General features: G+C 36.6%; 3 protein-coding genes across 4 annotated transcripts; 2 read left to right on the top strand and 1 right to left on the bottom strand.

Annotated features, from left to right (window-relative positions):
* Positions 1–413: 413 nt before the first annotated feature.
* LOC130724353 (uncharacterized) lies at positions 414–5389 on the bottom strand. Its single transcript, XM_057575560.1, has 8 exons — positions 5045–5389; positions 4804–4944; positions 4314–4541; positions 3187–3394; positions 2328–2464; positions 1968–2048; positions 1572–1638; positions 414–1421 (listed from the first exon to the last, which is right to left on the bottom strand). The coding sequence occupies exons 1-8, from the start codon at positions 5314–5316 to the stop codon at positions 1122–1124; spliced, it is 1434 nt and encodes a 477-aa protein (XP_057431543.1). The 5' UTR covers positions 5317–5389; the 3' UTR covers positions 414–1121.
* Positions 5390–11350: 5961 nt separating this feature from the next.
* On the top strand, positions 11351–14887 carry LOC130724560 (uncharacterized). 2 transcript variants are annotated; one of them, XM_057575825.1, is made up of 7 exons: positions 11351–11569; positions 11937–12331; positions 12640–12737; positions 13518–13542; positions 13717–13837; positions 13925–14059; positions 14233–14887. In XM_057575825.1, the coding sequence occupies exons 2-7, from the start codon at positions 11962–11964 to the stop codon at positions 14435–14437; spliced, it is 954 nt and encodes a 317-aa protein (XP_057431808.1). In that variant the 5' UTR covers positions 11351–11569; positions 11937–11961; the 3' UTR covers positions 14438–14887. The 2 variants fall into 2 exon arrangements, with proteins under 2 accessions (XP_057431808.1, XP_057431807.1); XM_057575824.1 differs by having other exon boundaries at positions 11352–12331.
* Positions 14888–16861: 1974 nt separating this feature from the next.
* LOC130726510 (pectinesterase/pectinesterase inhibitor PPE8B-like) lies at positions 16862–20799 on the top strand. The gene is made up of 3 exons (XM_057577789.1): positions 16862–17239; positions 17492–18025; positions 19757–20799. Exons 1-3 carry the CDS (start codon positions 16909–16911, stop codon positions 20458–20460), a joined length of 1569 nt encoding a protein of 522 aa, XP_057433772.1. The 5' UTR covers positions 16862–16908; the 3' UTR covers positions 20461–20799.
* The last annotated feature ends 18 nt before the right edge of the window (positions 20800–20817 follow it).

Genomic DNA, 20817 nt, shown 5'->3' with positions numbered 1-20817 from the left:
CCTTCTTTCACATTTGGTGCTTGGAAATCCCACTTTTCAAAGAAAGCAAAACCAAAACACACACAAAGATTGTCCGAAAATCCATTATTAAAGGTTTTAACTCAGTAAAATAATATCACTTTCACTACTTCAGGATTAATACTAATTTTATTTTGAGAACCAAATTAAAATTAAAAATCACATACTTGTAACAAAAAAAAATCACATACAATGTTCGAATCACTAAATAACTTTTTTTTTTTCAAAAAGCACCAAATTAGTACCAATTGAACATCAGGGAAAAAAAATATGTTAATAAGTTAATTTTCCTAAAGAGAAAAAAAGTGACGGGAACGATGTATTTACATCTTATATGTTGCTGAAAATCTCATCTGAAGTTTGTCATGACAATGACAAACAATTCATTTTGAAAAAAAATGTAATAATACTTAATTCAATTAAATAGTATTAAAAAATCAAAGTGAAGGGTAAAAAACACCCTTTTTCTTTTATAATCTAGTGCTCAGGAGACAAATGGTATATGTGAAGGTATAGCAGGAAACACAGACAGCTGAGGAGTTGATCCTTTGTGGTTTTAGCAACTTTGGTGAATAAGATCAGAGCTCCAATGAATAGATTAGTTGGTCTGCTCTTCGCTTGAAAAAATCTCATGTCGCAATAACCAGCCGAAACCTCCTTCAATCTCATCAGAGTGCTTCCAGGAAACAATTTTCATCCTGCCATCGTTGTACTTCCCTTCTTAATACAATATTCAGGTTCCCAGCCACCAATCTCTTTGAGAGGGAAATATCATTTACATACCACCAAGCCGGGGGCAAATTTTCAGATAAAAAACTCTGCTGGGCAAGCAATTCCATCAACTGAACTGAATAGTCACTTTAGTCCCCGAAAGATTCAAGATCAGTAAGTTTAGTCCCCGAACTAAAAAAAATAAGTATAATATAGTTCCTAAAATTTATTACATGTTTTATCTTTCAAGTACTAAATTTAACAAAACTTTCATCTTTCAAGGGCTAAATTGATCGCTTATCATTTTTCAGGGATATTTTCATCTTTCAGTGACTAAGGTGATCGACCCTATATTTTTCAAGGAGCAAAGTGACTATTCAGTTCAATTCCATCTATGCATCTTTGTATCGCGGGGTTTCACATGGAGGAGGAGGGACACCAAACACCCAATCAAGAACATTCAAATATTTGGATTTGAAAACTTCCCTCTCCTGTGCATAGCAGTGCATTATGATGGCTGTTGACAAGCTAAAAACCATCACATCAGCTCTCTTAATCCTTCTTGATTGTGGCAGATATCCTGCATCAGCTATGCATGTGAAGAAGCTCTCAATAGCCCGAGCAAGGCAGTATAATGATATCTCTATTCGTCTGCTTTTCTTCTCAATGGCCAGAGCAAGGCCAGTAGGGAACTGCAGGAAAATGCGAAATTCAACTAGTATAAACAAAACTGCTCAGGCAATTGAAATAATATATTTTTCTCGTGAATTGAATTCGAGGAGAACTCTAAATGTCAGATAATGCAAACAGATAAGAATATGTGACTACAGTAAACAACATACTGTTCCCATGGCCACCATTGGAACGTTACATCTTCTGAAGATCCTGAATAGAAAGCATGTCCACATCCTGATGAAGAATAGAGATATCCATATTATACATCTCACTTTCAAGTTTCAACAAAATTGATTGTCAAGGTGAAGCAAAGATGAATAAGATAATGAGAAGGCTAGCAAGTGCATAAACAAAAAATCTTTTATTTATTCTAATAAATGACAATTTTCCCAACTGAACTGTTGGAACATATTGACCCTCACATGCCGTATTGGCAGCATCTCACTTCAACTTTCAACATAATTGGAAATCTTGAACATCTCAATTCTCATAAACTAACAAATTTAGCAGCAAAACAACCATAACGGAATAACGGTGCACGGAACAAGTTTATAGATGCTAACCAAGCAGATGTGCAATACACAGACAGAAACAAGCTTGATCTCGCAGTGCCAACAAGACCCTTGGCCAATATTGTGTTAGGCCTGCAGTTATGAAAACAGACAGTATGAGCAAAAGTGAAAAACGATATAATCTATTTGAATGCCATAACAAAAAACATGATCTTAATTTTGTGCTAGACTTTGACAGTGTGTAGAGAATGTTAAAGGAATAATTTATCGTCCCGCAAAGCCCTTCCCATGACAAAATCAACCATACATGACAGATGACACCAATAAAGTCCTGATAAAACACATATTTCATAAAATTCTCACAGAAAAATCAGTGAAGAGATTGGTTACTATGTACTCCATTTGTATCACCTTTGTAGAAGTCCTTTTCTATGAACTATTAGAGCAGGTATCAAATAAACCGGAAGATAAACAGGTAATGCTCTTTTGTAGGCTTGAAGAAGAAAAGAAAGGACGTGCCCCCCACATGATTGATTCCCATGTACAATCTGCAAAATATCAGCGATTTTAAACCGAGAGAAGCAACAGAAATATCAGTGATTTTAAACAGAGAACCAACTAATTTTCCAGACCTAGGTGAAATGTTTCTAACAGGACTTGGTGTACATAGTTCAATAAGAAGCATCATGCAAGAATGACAAAGTTGAACACCCAAAAATGTAAATAGAATAAAATTGATACAACCAGAATCTCAGAGAGGGAGAAGAGAGGGAATAGGGACAGAGAAGAGAGAACAAAGGGATAGAAGGGGTTTCATTATCTCAACAATATTCAACATATCTCAATTACAAGGCCAATCCCTATTTATATGCGTAACAAAAATAATGAGAAATTCAATACAAATATGATTAAAATTGAATGGATAATTTTCTCAGGGCACAGAACAGAAAAGAAAGATCAAAACCTATATGTTCCACCGAGTTCCAGACATTTGTAAAATGAAGCTTACAAGTTACATGTAATCCCAGATTAAATATGAATCATAATCCATCATAAGAGTCACACACTCAAACTTTACATGATTTGGTCATAATGAAGAAATTGATGCTACTGTTACTGTTACAGTGCAATCAAATTCAGCTTCGGACTTCTATATTGAACACTGTTTAATACCTATGTTTTCTTTTACTTTATTTATTTTCCATGTGTTATTTACACTTATTGAGATTGAAAGAGAATGACAAGAATCACCAAATGCTTAAATTCATACCGAGCATGGGACTTTCATATTTGGATCTAATTTCACATCGACACCCACGGTCTTGTAGTATTTCTCTATTGCATCCAAATTAGTAAATGGCTTGCCACTGGCTATATCTTTTACACCTTGTAAGATAACTGGATCCTTTCCACCATGTTTATTGAGAAAGGATTTATATGATGCAGGCAAACTCTCTTGCTTTAATATATAAGCAGACCTGAAACCAAAATATTCTCTATTATCATTGAAGTTTCTTAAAAAAACTTCTTTTAATCATATTATTAAGAGAAAAAGAGAAGGAGGTAGCATCAAGTGAGTTCCAGTCTCAAAAAAATAGCCCCAGAAAGAAAATGCCAGGGCTATATCTGCATAAACAAATTCATGGCTATGTCAAGCTTTCTTAATATATCATAAATATAAGAAAGGATTACAAGAAGAATTTAGAGATGAGCAACATGTTTTTCAGTGTTAGTTCTTTTCTGCTCTATGCTACCTTCCTATTTATCTAGTAGCTATTAACTTGACATACTGCTATAGGAGGACATCATGAGCAAATAATGTATATTGAATTGTAAAAACTAGGAAAGGCAAAGTCCTGCAGCTTCAGGCAATCATAGCATGGACAATATGAGTAAAGGGTAAATAACTAGCTACAAATTGATGAGCGATCAAATCAAAGTCGGTAGTTAAAGGCTCACTGGTTGAACTAGACCAGCCACTCATTATGCGAAACTATTTAATCCAACAGCATCGAGTTTTACTGGAGCACATATATTAGCATTCCTATATCAACAAAGCATCACACTTGGAATCAATCTATATTAATACAGTCATGCTTTATCCGCAAACAGAGCAGAACAACTGGAATCCACATCACTCAACAACCTTAAACTGTGAAGCCATCAAGTAAAACAGAGACAGTGATAATATGGAAACCGCAACGTACCAATACATGATTCAAAAGAAAAGAAGATATCCAATTCAAAGGAGAGCTGAGCTAAAAAACTATAAAGAAGCAAGCATGAACAAGGGCAACTATGTTAATAAAGTAGTAATACATATTTTCCCCAGTAAAAACTAAAACTAATGAATGAATAACAAGAAAGAGAAAGAGCACATAAAAGATGATTACATACAATATTTGCGAAGAGGAGAGACACATGAGGAAAATGTCACCATGCTTCCACGTGAGAGGCTTACAAATTCTCCCAAACCGCTCACTCTTAATCCCACAACGAGATGCCAAGACAGCAGCCCGCATGAGAATATAAATAGCCAAGCTCGTGTGCTGCGCCTCTAACCCCGTCAAAAGCATCGAATGCCCAGCAACCGCCCCAGCCAACATAGCCCTCCACTTCCCTGTCCTGAAACCACAACACTTAACCAATCACAATCACTCTCACTCCATAACCCCAACAAAACAAAAGCCACTACCATAACAAAAACTGATAGAACTTCAAGTGCTACAATACAAACTCATTCAATTACTGAAAATCATGTAGCTCAAACCACAGTATTTTGAATCACTTACTACAATTTAGATCCAGAATCACTTCTACAACTGACCTATAGTTACTGTTACACTATATGCATTTCAGAAAAAGAAAATATGAAAGTAAAACATGCCTGCGATGGCCTCCAACAGCAGCTATAAGCTCATCCATTGACACAAACGTTCCGGCGAAGGTTCCAAGGAAGAGACCGTATCTCAGTGTCTCCTTCAAAGCAGTAACAATGGCTTCACTATTTGACACCACAATCTCCTTCCTGAACAAAGATAAACCATTCCAATCAACCATTGCAAAACGCGAACATGGAGTTCATCGAGTTAGAGCCATTCTCTGGTTAATGGTTATTCATCTCTCACCTTGGCGGCTTTTTCCGCGTGAGTCGCGCCAGGATCGCGAAGAGAGCGAGACCGCCCTTGAGACCAGCTCCGATCGAGAAGCCCTTCGCCGATGCGACGGCGACTTTCCGAAGCTTCTCCGGCGCGGCTGCGCGGCGGAGGGAACGGAGACGCGGCGGCGGCGCGGTAGGAGAGGTCGGTTCGTCCGGCGTATTGGTGTCATTGTGGAAGCCGTTGGTCTCCGGCGGGTCGGATAGGCAGGCTCCGCCGGGATCTTCGGCGGACGGCGACATGGTGGCGGCGGAGTGGTGGTTTCGGGGGAGTTAATGAATCGAAGAAAAGATGATGAGATTATGAAGTTGTTTTTAAGTTAAGAGTCGCATAATAGAGTGCACGTGTATGGTTCCTGATTCGAACCTTTTTACCATGTTGATGTAAAAAATAATATTGAGTAACTTGGGTTAAAGTAGTAAAAACTAAAAACATATTTAACCGTTCCTTCCCATTTCCTGTGACGACGTCTTTGGTGGGTCAGTTAAAAACTGACTCACTATGGTGCAATCACTATTTCACATGATAATTATAAAATTGTCCATTTTTTATTTTAACCTTCCATTCTTCTCCTTTTCTCTCACCACCTCTCCCCTCACCTGAAACAAATCAGACCCATATTCTGGAAGAACATCAGCAGAAAGGGAATTTTCAAAGTTTTCCACCCAATATGTCATATATTTTTGGGAAAATTTTCAATATTTCTCCTTCTACCACTAATTCACCACTTTCTTCAACGCTTGCTCAATTTTTCCAGACCTTTTCTGGGCTATCAATTGCATATGAGGAAGAATACATACATCATCATCAAATACGATTTTGATCCAACCCCATCTACCCTTTACCCACCTTTACATGTATTCTCCATTGCCCATCTTCAATCACGTGGTTTTGGTTCTTAATTTGAGAATTAGGGTTGTATTGTTCTGCTTTGTTTATTCTGTCTTGGTTACAGCCTTACAGGGGATTGAGAGATCGAGGGATGAAGAAGAAGCAGCGCCCTCCACGTCCTTGAGCCGCTCCCTCCGTTCAACGCCCTTGCCGCCTACGACCTCTGCTCCCGCCGCCGCCTCTTCCTCTCCCACCTCCCCTCCGAACTAAAACGCCCCATCCCTTATCGCACTGAGACCTTTTTCTTGTTCATCTGCACTGCACTGGAAATTTTGATGGAGGAGATCTGGAAAGCTCAGATCTTGAACTAAGATTTGCTCATGTTCATAATCATAAGGCTCAGCAAAGAAAAAGAGGAACTCGTTGAAGGAATCTGGAATATCAGATGTGGAAGATTTTGTGGATACGAATCTTTGAAGGAGGAGATCTGGTCCCGTTGTGCGGTGGTGGTGGTGGCAGGTCGGAGGTGAGGAGAGAGGGGCAGGGAAGTGAGAGATGTTGAGGATGGTGGTCTGGTCCCGTTGGGGTCAAGGACATTTTAGTAAATTTAACATTCAACCAAAATTAATCTCAACCATTTAATTTTAAACTATTATATCTGATGGATATCCTTTAACTGAACCACCATGAGACAGTTTTAAACTGTACCACTGAAGACAACACCATTTCCTGTTTTGAATTCTTATCTCATCTTATAATATAATCTATTTTTGAATTTTTATCTTATCTTATAATGTAAATGTAATATATTTTCAAAACTAAATACAACTCTTCTAGGTGCACTTTCCCGACCTTTATCTGATTTGATTTTACTATTTTCTCATACAATAATTAGTTGATTGATAATGTCACATAATTTTATGCATTCTTTCATTCGATAACATATATAAGCAAAAAACACTTTTTAGGTTCATTCATTTAATGAATGTATCTAGTTGTTTTAATGACTAGATACATTTATTAAATGAATGAACATAAAAAGTGTTTTTTGCTTATATATGTGACCGGAGGGTGTATTGTTCTATCTCATATATACTCCATCCTAGGGGTGGCAATATGGGTTGGCGGGCCGGGTTGGACCCAACCCGCCACTAACCCGTCGAAATGCGGGTTGGGTTGGGCTAGCCCACTTTTGGTATTTGGGTTCAAAGTCTCAACCCAACCCATATTTTGACGGGAAAACGGGTTGGCGGGCTAGCCCACTTAGAAAATGTAGTGAAATAAAAAAAGAAATGCAATGAGAAATTTTAAGCAATCTTTCAATTTTTATATGTTGACACATGAAAAAAGTAGAATTATACTTGTTCTTTATCTTTAAATGTTATGAGTTCAACTAGAAAGTCTCACCAATAGCAATAACAAAAAAATATTTATCATGTGTGGTTATTAAAAGTTGTAAAACTGTAACCTCACTAGTAACAAGAGTTTACTTTAGCCAATAATAGTCAATCAACAATTATAAAATATAATGTCGAGTAGTTATGAAAGTTTTAGACAAAAAATAACCTACGAATAAGAGCAGCAACTTATATAGGTGAATACATTGAAGGGAGTTTTCAAAATAATTTTTTTTTTTTAGTTTAGGTCTGTCGTATTATATGCGCACCTTAAAATAATCTACTGAAAGAATAAAAATAGAAATAAATTTTAAAAAATTTCAAAAAAAAAGTGAAAAATGGGTTGGCGAGCTAGCCCAACCCAACCCGTCATTAACCCGCCAAAATACGGGTTGGGTTGGGTTGACCCACTTTTAAATTTGGGTTCAAAATCCTAACCCAACCCGTCAAAAAAGGTGGGCCAAACGGGTTTTGCCACCCCTACTCCATCCGTTCCTTATTAACTGTCCACTTTAGAGTTTCAAGAGAGTATTAATTGATGTTTTTCCAAGAAATGTCCTTACAGAAACAATAAATGAAGAAAGATAAAATACATTCTAAAGGGTTATATAGGAAAACAAATAATACTTTTATGAAAATCAATACAATTAATTGATTTCCTTAATTTGTGTGAACTTTCTCTTCCTGGACAGATAAATAGGAGCGGGGAGAGTATTTCGCATTTTGAAAATGATGATACTCCCTCCGGTCCTTATTATAAGAAACATTTGACTTTTTAGGTTCATTATGTAATTGATGTATCTAGTCTATATTTAGTAAAAGATACATTAATTATTCTATGAACCAAAAAAGTCAATTGTTTCTTGTAATAAGGACCAGAGGGAGTAATAAATTAATACAATTACAAAATCATTGATCTCAATCATTATTATTATATAAACTTAATAAATTTAGTCTCGAAATTTGATCATTACAATTATTAAGTTTCATAACATTATTTAATTTCTTTGATTACAAATTGATGTAAATTGATACAATTACTAAATCATTGATCTCAATATTTATTATTATAGAAACTTAATAAATTTCATTCCAAAATTTAGCTATTAAAATTATTAAGTTTCCTAACATTATTCAATCTCATTAATAAATTAATGAATCAAATACACATGCTAAATGATAGTGCAAATTAATTTGAAACGATCGTGATAAGTCAAATATTCAAAACTGAATAGTCTGATATCAATACCAATGTTATTTTCATACTAATAAATTTTGTAAGAAATTATGTAATTTTCGGTTTTGGTTTCAAATTTTCAAAAACAAAACTTCAACTTTTTGATTATAAATACATGTTCAACAACGACGATTGCATTTTATAAGAATATTTTTACAATAATTTGATTGAAACTTAATAATTTTCATGACATACATCGCAGGGATAGAAGTGCAGCAGGCTGCCGACAGAGGCCTGTGGCTTAGCCTACATCAGACTCAGGTCAAGTTAAGCCAAATTAATAAATACACAAGGTCAATGCTTTTTGAAAAGTCTTTATGATTAAAAATGTTAGACTTAGGCTACTCGAAAAGCCTTATAAGCCTAACAGACCGATTTATTTTAATAAATATAAATTTATTTCATTATTTTTTGATTTTATTTCTATAACAATATTAAAAAGTTATATATTTATTGACTTATTTATATGTTTAAGCATTTAGACTAAATAATTATTTGATCGTATAAACCTTCATAGATATAGAGTGATGACCTATTTACTTTTACTTAGACGATATAATGATAGTATTATATTTTTTTCTCTTTAGTTATATAAGTTTGTTGACATGTGTACAAATAGATTTGTTGGTATACTTGAATGTCATATGATAAAACAGACTTTTAAATAGGCTACGAGGCTATGTGAGACTTTCAACAGATCAAGGTTTAGGAAAAAAAAGAAAGCCTATAATAAATAACACACTAGACTCAGACATGCAATTTTTTTTTTTGATAAATCGCATGTCATAATTTGTTTAGGTTTTCAAGGGTTTGGAGGCCCACTCACATAAACACAAGTAAAAGAAAGGCTTAATTGCAACTTTGGTCCCCGACGTTTACCAATGCCACGATTTTGGTCCCCCACCTAATTTAATTATATGGATGGTCCCCGACGTTATAGGCTGCGTGCAACGTTAGTCCTACCGTTTATTTCTTAATGGAGGAGGATTACGTGGACGTCTAGTTGGAGAGAAAAAGGAGATCTGAGGAGAGAGGGGAGCACGTGAGTATCACGTGAACCTTATATGAACCCATTATACTCAAATCTGAAACCCTAGGGATCTAAATCGCGTTACCTTCTTCGTTCCAGGGAGGTCAGGGGTTTAGGTATAATGGGTTCAGATAAGGGTCACGTGATACTCACGTGCTTCCCTCTCTCCTCATACCTCCTTTCTCTCTCCAACTGGACGTCCACGTAAGCCTCCTCCATTAAGAAATAAACAGTAGGACTAACGTTGCACACGGCCTACAACGTCGGGGACCATCCATGTAATTAAATTAGGTGGGGGACCAAAATCGTGACATTGGTAAACGTCGGGAACCAAAGTTGCAATTAAGCCTAAAAGAAACAAGACATATTCCACCTTTGCGCCGAACATTACACTTGTGATCACAACTTTCTGCAGAACCACATGGACCTATAAGATTTGTAAATCCGATGACTCCTGGGATAGGCAGACAACTGTAAATACATGTGCAAAGGTCTCCCTTAACATCACAGTACCATTTTGAACCACTTTTCGAGATTTTACAATCTCTATCACAACTCCCAATAGGACCACAATTTCCCAAAATATCAAAACATGTATTTCCTTTCACCTTTATTTATCCTGTGATCCACAATATAAAAACACACAATAGGTATATAAATAATAACAACTTCTAAAGAGCAACTTTAGAAACTATGAAATACCATGGGGAAACTTTTGTATCTCTCTATGTATTGAAAAAAGAGAAACTTAAATCTCATGAGAGAATTGCCCCACCTAGTATACTAGCGCGTCTGTCCTTGGTTGGAGCGTCACTTCAAAGACCCCCAAACATGCATCTTTAACTTGAATAGTAGAGTCAAAAAAACCCTAACATTCCACTGCCGCCACTTCAAAGAAAAAAATTTAGTTCACAAATTCCATTTTTTTGTTCGAACACCAACAATATTCTCATCCTCTTCCTCCATCATGTGTACCTTTAATCAAATTGAAACAAGAAACCTAAATTAAAAATACAACAAAACAAAAATAGAAACAATCCAAAAAATCAATCAAGAGAGAAAGGAGTAGGATCTATATGTGGCAGGTTGTGTGGATGTTTGCGAGGAAGATGGATTATGACAACGACGAGTAGAAGGGATACTCCAAGGATTTCTGTTTGGGAATTTTGCGAGCAAACTGCTTGTCAAGATGGCGACAAACAATCAGAGAAATGCTAAGGGAAACAAAAAGATTATATCGACGAAGAAAATCCACCACATTCTGGGAAAGCCATATCTAATGGCGGAAATAAAAACAGAGAATGAACCTGGGGAGCAGACAAACGTGCGGCAGCGATGACCATAATGAAAGGGGAAAACCCTTGATAATGACTAATACAGTGGCGATGCCAGAAGACCCGGCACACCATCACCATCACCTTAAGAAGGGAGTGGTCTTGGCTCCATCATCGTCGGCGAGAACCGAAAAGGCACAAACTTGAGATTAATGTCAAACTCAAGTACATTTTTAAGTTTGTAAATATTATTCGAATTTAATGTAGGTAGTTTTTTTCGAGCATTAAATTGCTATTGCAATCCCGACTCAAGTATGGTGAAAGGCTAAATGTATCGCCAATAGTGCGACTCATAATGATCAAGCTCTCAACTTAAGATGTTCAAACAATCACTTTCTACCACTGACCGACCCTCATTGAGTTTTAATATATTTAATCAAAAATTCAAGTGAGTTTATTGATTACTAATTATTAATCCTAATTATCATTCGAAGTGAGCAACCATGTCTTTATCTAATTATCGAGTGCCGCCATGATTCTCTCTATATATAAAGCTAACCACAAGCTTGATCACCATTTTTAGAGAAACAACAACAACATAGGATTGGAGAAGCAAGATCGCACAAATTCCGACATTGTCTTTTGTTTCAATTTAGGGCATATTCTGTTCTGAGCATTGGGGCATCTTCCAAAAATTCTTCTCAATCTGATCCATTTCTTCCTCAGGTTTTCCGTCAATTCCTTGCTCACACACTCTCCCCATCAAAAATTTCTCTCCTGGTCCTGGATCTTCGTTTGTTTGACTTAGGTTTACCAAGTTCTGTTTTTTATTTTCAAATTCACTATTATACTCAAGACATTCTCGTTCAGATTTTTTTTGTTGGTTGAGGATGTTTTTCGATGACCCTTTTGTTACCACATGATAATTTCTGATCAAAGTTTGATCCTTGATGCACCATTGAATTGTTCTGATCAGTTTGATTCTCAGACTGGAATAAATGTCTTTGCTTTTTTGAACAGAGTTAAAATTTCACATGCTGCAAAATTTTCATGGTTTTGAGGCAATGATCCTGTGTGCTTTTTGATTCAGCAGTTTTTGCATCACCAATCTTGTTCCCATGGCTCATTTGATAACCTATGATCCTAGTACCCATTTCAGCAAGGCTTTTTCCAAGTACCCTTCTCTTTCTTCTTCTGAGGTTAGAAGAGGCATTAGGTTCACTCTTAGAGGCTGCTATGATGCTAGTGGCAGTGTTAATGGTAATAGGGTCTTTCTGAAGAAGGAAAATACAAAGGGTTTTTCATATCTTCCTCGGCCCCCCTTGTTAGGTGGTTTAGAGAAGGGTACTTCTGTTAGAGATGATGGCCGTGATGCTAATCATGTTAATGTTGAACATGGATCTCCGGGTGGAAATCCTGCTATACCCTTTTGTTTCCCTGATCAACATGCTTCTCAGAAACTGGTTGTTGCTGTTGATGTTGATGAAGGTATGTATCCAGAATGGTGATCATTTTCCAGTTGTAGTATTCGATTGCATTGCCTTTTCTTTATTTTTTTTTTCCTATATGCAGTTAGTGTTAAGAAAAAGTAGTCAGATTATGCTGCAATTTTGTCAAAAGCTTCATACATGTTGGATATATATTGTCCTGAATTTTGCATGGTACATGTGTGAGTGAGTTGAAGCATATTTACATTTACTTTTGTTAAATGTGAACTTATAGAGTTTTAGGATTATCCACCTTTGCTTTCCCTCTGATGTGTATGTTTTTATCTGGGTTTTTTCCCCCATTTGCAGTGTTAGGAAACTTTGTGTCAGCTCTAAACAAGTTCATAGCTGATCGGTACTCATCAAATCATTCAGTTTCTGAGTATCATGTGTACGAGTTCTTCAAGGTATCTCATGGTGACTGCTTCAGCAATTCTATGTTTTCAGTAATTGGAAATTTGGAATTTGCATTAACAATAATTAAACAACTTGCATGTTCTTTCAGAGGCCAGTTTTATTGAAACCATACTTATGAAGTTAGGCTTATTAGATGATTTAACATTATTTGGTATTAGTATTCCATGATGTATTATGCATGACATATGTTTAAGTTAAAGATTTGTTAGCTGGGGGTGTGGGAATTTGCAATGTGTTTTATCTTTTTGTTTTTCATTTTGCCTGGTGCCTGCATGTTTTAAATGGGGAACTTTCTTCTGCATTTAGTGACAGGGTATCATCATTAAGTGCTTTATTATTACGATTTCATATTTCCATTACTGTTTTTCTGTTATTGGCACCGCATACAAGATCCAGGGACATATATGTTCCATCTATATCTACCCTGATGTTTAGGGACTGAATTTTGTGTAAATCTTTCCTTTTTCTGTAGAGTACTACTAATGAATAGAATATGGATTTTTCTTCTTACTCCAGCTCTTTGATGGCTTTCTCAATGTTTTTAGACTTTTTGTAACCCTTCACTCTGTGCGCTTTTACATTATCTTGCCTTGAGGTGCAACTTATTGATGCTCAAAGTTTATCTGACTTTGCTCCCCTAGGTGCTACTGAAGAAAATTTCACTGATAGAAATTTAATCCGTACCCTTAGCATTTAGTCTGCTGTATAGCATTGAAGTTTGAGCATATTCGTATTTGAGATGTCTGATGCATCCTTCATTTCTGTTACAGATATGGAACTGTTCACGTGATGAAGGTAGCATCGTCCGTCGGACAATTACCCTGATAATGCATATTGTGAATCAGTCTTGCTACTCTATTTCTAATGAAATTCTCTGGAATTATCAATAAGATAATAAAAAATTCTTTGAAATTCTTAGGATTATATGATGGTGGACTGGTTAAAAATTAATACCTTTTTCTTGTGCAGCTAATAACCGTGTTCATGAGTTTTTTAACACACCATACTTCAAGTCGGGGATCCACCCCATCCCAGGCGCTCAGGTGGCCCTGCAGAATTTATCAAGATTTTGTAACCTATCAATTGTAACGTATGCTTCTGGTATTGATTTTACTTCAACCTGCACTAAAATCTGGTTACCATCCACTAATAGCTATTTGCATATGTCAATGATCAGATCTCGGCAGAATGCAATCAAGGACCACACAATCGAGTGGATAGATAAGAATTTTTCAGGGTTGTTTCAGGAGATTCACTTCGGAAACCACTTTGCTCTTGATGGGGCGTCAAGACCAAAGTCAGAGATTTGTAGGTATGTCAACCTTCAATTCTCTCCTTTTGCCTAAAACCTGGTGCCTTATTATCAACTTTTTGAACTATGCTCTGCATAGGCAGATCCAAATCCTTCTAGTTCTATGTCCCTTTTAAAGTTGAAGCCTTACAGGTTCAGATGCTTGTTGTTGATAGATTCTTATGCACTGTCAGGTCTTTAAATGCTAAGGTTCTTATTGATGACAACCCCAGATATGCCATAGAGTGCGCTGAAGTTGGAATTAGAGTTCTACTTTTTGACTATGAAAACTCCTATCCTTGGTGCAAGACTGAGTTTGCTGACCAGCATCCTCTAGTGAAGAGAGTTAAGAACTGGGAAGAAGTTGAACAACAATTGATGTCATTGGTAGTTTCATAGTTAGCACTAGATCCTGCAGCAGGATTTGTTAAAATACTCTTTTTAGATGAAGTACTGGACTATATTTCTTGTCTGAAATATTTAGCATTCATGAAAAAGAGATTAGGTCTAGGCAGAAAAAATATAACTTAGCCGATTATGTTATTTCCCCATTTTGAGCAGTAACAAAAGTTGTTCATTATGCCAAAACATGTTGGCTATTTACAATGTTCTATGGTGTTGGATCTTACAATAGTAGAATTCTTTTCTGGGTTGGGTTATTTGGTTATATGTGGATCAAATGTAGGAGGAATTGGTTATGTGGATCACATTTCATCATTGTGTCAGGAGCAGAGTTTTTGGGAAGGTTATTTAGATTTTAAGTCCTTTCCAATGGTTTGGCTTGTAGTTTTTAATTGTTTTATTTCTAATTATTAAGCTATTCTTCACATAATCAACTCTTGTTTGACCTTTTCCAGTTTTGTAATTGTTTTATTTACTCAGATCAAACTTTGCTAGTCAATCACTTACGAGCTATGATGCATTAAAGGGAAATATAAACCCTAGGTGAGAGTTTACTAATTGCGGCCGCTACCTTCCCTCCCCCAATGAGTGGTCTGGTGAGGATTTTCTCCTCAATAACCAAGTGAACACAGTTTCAGCTGCCACCCCCTCAGGGGGATTTTCTTCTCCTTTTGAGGGTTAAGGTGGCTGTTTTTATTTTGTGAGAGTTTATTTTCTCCTTTCCCTACCTCTCCATCCCCATCAAAGCCTCCATCTAACGTTTCCTCCTCCATTCATCGAGATCTTCTATCTCCCATTTGATCTAGAAGGATGAGAAAGAAAACAAGATAGATCACAGGGCATTAATGAACCCATCTACTTAATGAAACACAATTGGGTGCTCCTCCTAGGAGGATAATAGAAACCCAATCAACTCTCTTCTAAAACCTAACTCACTAATTTTCCAATTGAATTTGAATCATATGAATATCTCCCAATTTTCATTGGGAGCATTAAGCATAGAAAGAGAACTCAATGAAATAAAAAGAAACTTTATATATTGATTGAATTGAACTCTAAACTGTAAATGAATCAATTACATCACCCTTTAGTACTTTGAGGTTTAGCTACACATGATTGGTAAGAAAAAGAAGAATAAACCCTACGAGTTCCAAGAGAACATAATCTTTGAGATTGGATTCCTCCAAATCCCTAGCTACAGTGCTATGCAAAACCCTAATGTTCCGACTCCTTTGACACAATGAATGCCTCAAAAAATGTGTAACACCTCATTCAAGAGACTCAATTGTTTTAATTGGTAACGCTGGTGCATTCTCTAGATCCATCGCACAACGCTCCGACACCGACTTTCTCTTAACCCACCAATATATCACTGCCAAATCTTGCACAAATAACCCAAAAAAGGAAAACAAATCTTGAACTAAAAAAATTCCTAAACTATTAAAATAAATGCAATTAAATAAAAGCTCTATAATAAGAAGTGCTAAAGTATCTAATTTATTAAGTATTAACTAAAAATCTAGTAAGAAATATGCAATTATACCTGTTATCTACAATAACAGTAGCAACCATGAATTGAAATCTTGGCCTACCTCCCATGACTGGCCCCTGAAAATAATGCTAAATACAAGGACCCTACCATCCATACTGTCTAACAGCTGCTGCAGTGCAATGCAAGTAACCAGCAAGCCTGGGCACTTGATGTATTAAAAACAAACAAACATGCTATTTTTGTTTAAATTCATTCTGGTAGAATAAATAAGATCCTCTACATGCACCCTGAAAGGGAAAACAAATAAATAGTGCAGGTAGGGTGATAATTTCTTTGAAGTTTGAAGAGTCACATTGAGATGTCAAAATTGGGTAGGCAGAAACAGAAGCAGACACCGTGTGTGGATGGCTACAAAGGCAAAGGACAAGATAACCTCGGGAGAGTGACGTGCCCACATTCCCACAGTGATCCCACCTTTTTTTAGATCACAAGAATCTTTCACTAAGACAATTTTGTTCGAGTCAAATCACTATAGGTGATAAAACTTTTCTTAACAAGTATTTAACTCAACTAGATTTCTAAAGACTCAAACCCGAGACATCTGTTTCAGCTAGAACAACCTTGCGTGTGTTGATAGCTTATCAAAGCGCTTTACCCCTTCTTTATTATGCACTCTGCCACCTTATTTTCAGAGGCTGACTAAGTCACCAGTACTACTTCCAAGTTGCAACCCTCTTAAATTCGAATTAATCAAACACATCTTCAGACAGACTTTCATAACAATCCGCACCATAAATTATTCTGGAAAAAAAGTATTCTTGAAATTTAATTCCCTTACCTGCCCAACTAACCAAAACATGCTTAAATTTAATTCCCTTCTTCCCCTTTGGCCCTTTAAATATGTAAAGCAATGCAAGTCACCTCCAAGTGTTCAACTTACTGAGCTGTACTATACTTTCTTCTTCTTCTTCTTACAATGGCTCTTTCTTCAACTAAACAGTTAAGTCAAACACTAATGGGAATACCCATTATCACATTCATCTTCTTGTTTCTAGGACTGCATGCTGCTGCTCCCACTAACTTCGTTGGATCAGAGTCCCTGAAGGTTTCTCCTCCTGAATTTGCCGGGTCAGTGAGAGATATAGTTGACATCCTTCATGAAGTCACCTCCATTCTCTCCGAATTCGGCGGGGGCACCGGCTTTGGCGATTCTCGTGTCTCTAACGCCATATCTGATTGCCTCGACTTGCTTGATCTCTCCTCTGATGCGCTTGACTGGTCCGTCTCCGCAACAGAGACTCCCAAAGGTACCAACCATTGCGCTAGCAACACTCTTTTTTCAACACTTTCTTTTTTCAACACTTGCATGTATTATTTAAATTCATGTGGGTCCCACTAAATTCGAGGTGCGACCCATATGTGTTGCTACCATTTTTTCAAGTACTTAACTGCCAAAATCTAATCCAATTTCATCAGCATTTTCTGTTTTTTGTTTCTCTAGTAAAAGACAAAAGTTAGAAACAGGGGATTTCAAATTTTCAACTCATATTTTGTTGTAGGGAAGAATAACAGTACTGGGAACCTAAGCTCTGATCTGAAGACATGGCTAAGTGCTGCATTGTCGAATCCAGACACATGCATGGATGGGTTTGAAGGAACAAATGGCATGGTGAAGGGTCTAGTGTCTGTTGGCCTTGGCCAAATGATGTCGCTGCTGAAGCAACTCCTGACTCAGGTGAACCCTGGTTCGAATCACTTCAGCGCGACCGAGGGCCAAGGCCAATTTCCTCCATGGGTCAAACCAGGAGACAGGAAGCTGCTGCAGGCGGAAAATGGGGACCGTGTGGATGCTGTGGTGGCGGCTGATGGGAGCGGGAACTACACTACGGTAAAGGATGCGGTGTTGGCAGCACCTGATCATAGCTTGAAACGTTTTGTGATATATATAAAGAGGGGTGTTTACCATGAGAATGTTGAGATCAAGAAGAAGAAGTGGAACTTGATGATGATCGGAGATGGGATCAATGCTACTGTCATTTCCGGTAACCGGAGCTTCGTCGGCGGTTCGACAACGTTCCGGTCAGCTACCTTTGGTGAGAACACACTTCTTAAACTACTATTGCAACTAACAATATTAGCTAGCTAATACAAATATTAATGATAATCATAATAATAAGGCTCACATCCCCGGTTGTTTATCATAGTTATTGCACCGGTCTCAATGACTTTCCCTCCCTCTTATATTATTTAGAATAATAGAGAACATGGCATGTTATAATAATAAATTTTAGGAGAGGTGAATGTAAATAAATTTCAAGAAGGTTAGTGCAATATTACTAATAAAATAAGGGTAGTTAATATCATATTAAACAATAAAATGAAGATCGGTGTAACAATAATAAACCTGAAAAAGATGAGCGTCCTTTGCTTTCATAAAATAAGAGTAGTGACTAATTGAAAGACTATATATTAGATACTACTATCTTGTTAAGCTATTTGAATACTTTTTTTAGTATAGTAAAAAAATACTTTTATAATGATTAATGGATACAATGTTAACAAAAACAAAATGAAGTGCATCCATCTTATTATTTTTTGAAGTCAAAGTACATCCATATTCAAAACATGTAAAAAGTACTTTCTTCGTTTATTAGTCAAAGAATTATGAAGAGTATAGGTTTGAAACAAAATTCAAATTATGCATACCGTTGTAATCTTTTTCTTTTTTCAGAAAGCTACAAAATTGCTATAATCAAAGGTTTTTTCTTGGTCAAGATTATGATCAAAGGTAACGGTAATGAGAAACAATCCTTCTCATTAGATAAAAAATAACCCCTAACAAATAAGAATACCCTAGAGAGACAGCCAACATCGCCTTCCAATCTGTTAAAAAAAAATTCTACTTCCAATAAAAATGTTTAATCTTTTATGTATTAATCATAATGAGAATTTACTTTCAATTTAATAGGCTTAAATTAATTAATTTATGAATTTCATTCCTTTTTACTAATTTAGTCTTTAAACTATACAAAGCTAATAAAAATGTTTTACTATATTTAGAAGATTATGTTAACAAGACAAGCAAACCTGTAGATAATAATAGTGATTCAACCTCGGGACTTGCAAGTATGCTGAATGCATATATAATGGTAAATAGTTAAGTTCCTTAATCATTTAATTTATTGTTCGATTATTGAGTGTTGTGTATAAAGAAAGATTTGTTAATATTGTCGTTGAGCCTCAAAATGAGTAGTCTCATTGTTGCCGGATGCGATGATACATTTATAAAAAAAAAATACATATAATCCAAGAGAGAAAAGGAGATTAATTTGGCAGTAGAAGTAATTGAGAGTTTTCTCGAATAATGACAATAATGTGGTGAAATATGAAACCTGGAGTTCATTCCTAGGTTAGGTAATGTCTAATCCCCTATTATGTACATTTATAAGCAGGCATGACATGGTATACCCCAAACCCTGTCACATTTATTTCACTAAACTACTTGTGAGACCAAAAACTTCTTTTCAACATGATGAAATGAAAGCAACTAACTAGCAACTAATCCTCATCAGGAACATTCATGGAAGGCAAGTCCCTGAATGTTTTTTTTTTAAAAAAATTATTTTAAAATGTTATCCAAGACAACATAATCCATATCTCCAACCTACTGATAATGAAAAATTAAATGATCATGTGCTGCAACTATAACATTTATAAGGCCTGAGAATCTGGTCTTTTTCAACAGCTGAAATCTCTGACCCCATTCTCATGTGTTTGCTTGCTTCATTTGAATATTTTTTCCTTCCTGTGTGGGGCATGTGCAGCTGTGAGTGGTAGGGGGTTCATAGCACGAGACATCACCTTCCAGAACACTGCAGGGCCAGAGAATCACCAGGCAGTGGCCCTAAGATCTGACTCTGACCTCTCTGTATTCTACCGATGTGGGATCTTCGGTTACCAAGACAGCCTCTATGCTCACACCATGCGTCAATTCTACCGGGAATGCAAGATCAGTGGCACCGTGGATTTCATCTTTGGAGATGCAACCGCGGTGTTCCAACATTGCCAAATACTCGTCAAGAAAGGCTTGCCAGATCAAAAGAACACCATCACAGCTCACGGTCGAAAAGACCCTGGGGAACCAACCGGTTTCTCCATACAATTCTCTAACATCTCGGCCGATTCAGACCTTCTCCTTTCAGCTAATCACTCCACCACCCACACGTACCTCGGGAGACCGTGGAAGCAATATTCTAGAACAATTCTCATGCAGTCTTACATAAGTGATGTGTTAAGACCGGAAGGGTGGTTAGAGTGGAATGGGGATTTCGCTCTGGATACATTGTACTATGCTGAGTACATGAATCATGGGCCAGGAGCGGGCCTAGCCGACCGAGTTAAATGGCCGGGGTACCATGTGATGAATGATTCTAGACAAGCTAGTAACTTCACAGTGACACAATTTATTGAGGGGAATCTGTGGTTACCTTCCACAGGTGTAACTTTCACTGCTGGACTGGGAGTTTAAACCACTGTTGTCCATGTTGTTCTTGCTAATTCAAGTGGTTCTTTGGAGTTATGTGGTCCAAAAAATGATGGTGGTGGTTGGTGTTCAGTTTCATTCATTTTTGTACTTGACTATTTAAGAATTCTTTACTTTTGGTACCTGAGTTCTGTATTTCTCAATTTTGGATGAAATTTGTTGCAATATTGCACTGGAAACATGGCTCCTTAATCAACCAGTTCCTGGCTGCTTGTAATCCAGATTGATTGTAAAAACATGTTTATGAAGCTCAATTATGTTCAGTTCATGGCTAATTGGATGTAAGACTTAGCATGCTTTGATCTGACATAGACCAAACCAATAATGAAATCTGATTTGTTT

The sequence above is a fragment of the Lotus japonicus genome, chromosome 6 (assembly GCF_012489685.1).
Source record: "Lotus japonicus ecotype B-129 chromosome 6, LjGifu_v1.2".
Taxonomy (NCBI): domain Eukaryota; kingdom Viridiplantae; phylum Streptophyta; class Magnoliopsida; order Fabales; family Fabaceae; genus Lotus; species Lotus japonicus.
The sequence above is the reverse complement of the archived record's forward strand: the minus strand, read 5'-3'. Positions and strand labels throughout refer to the sequence as shown.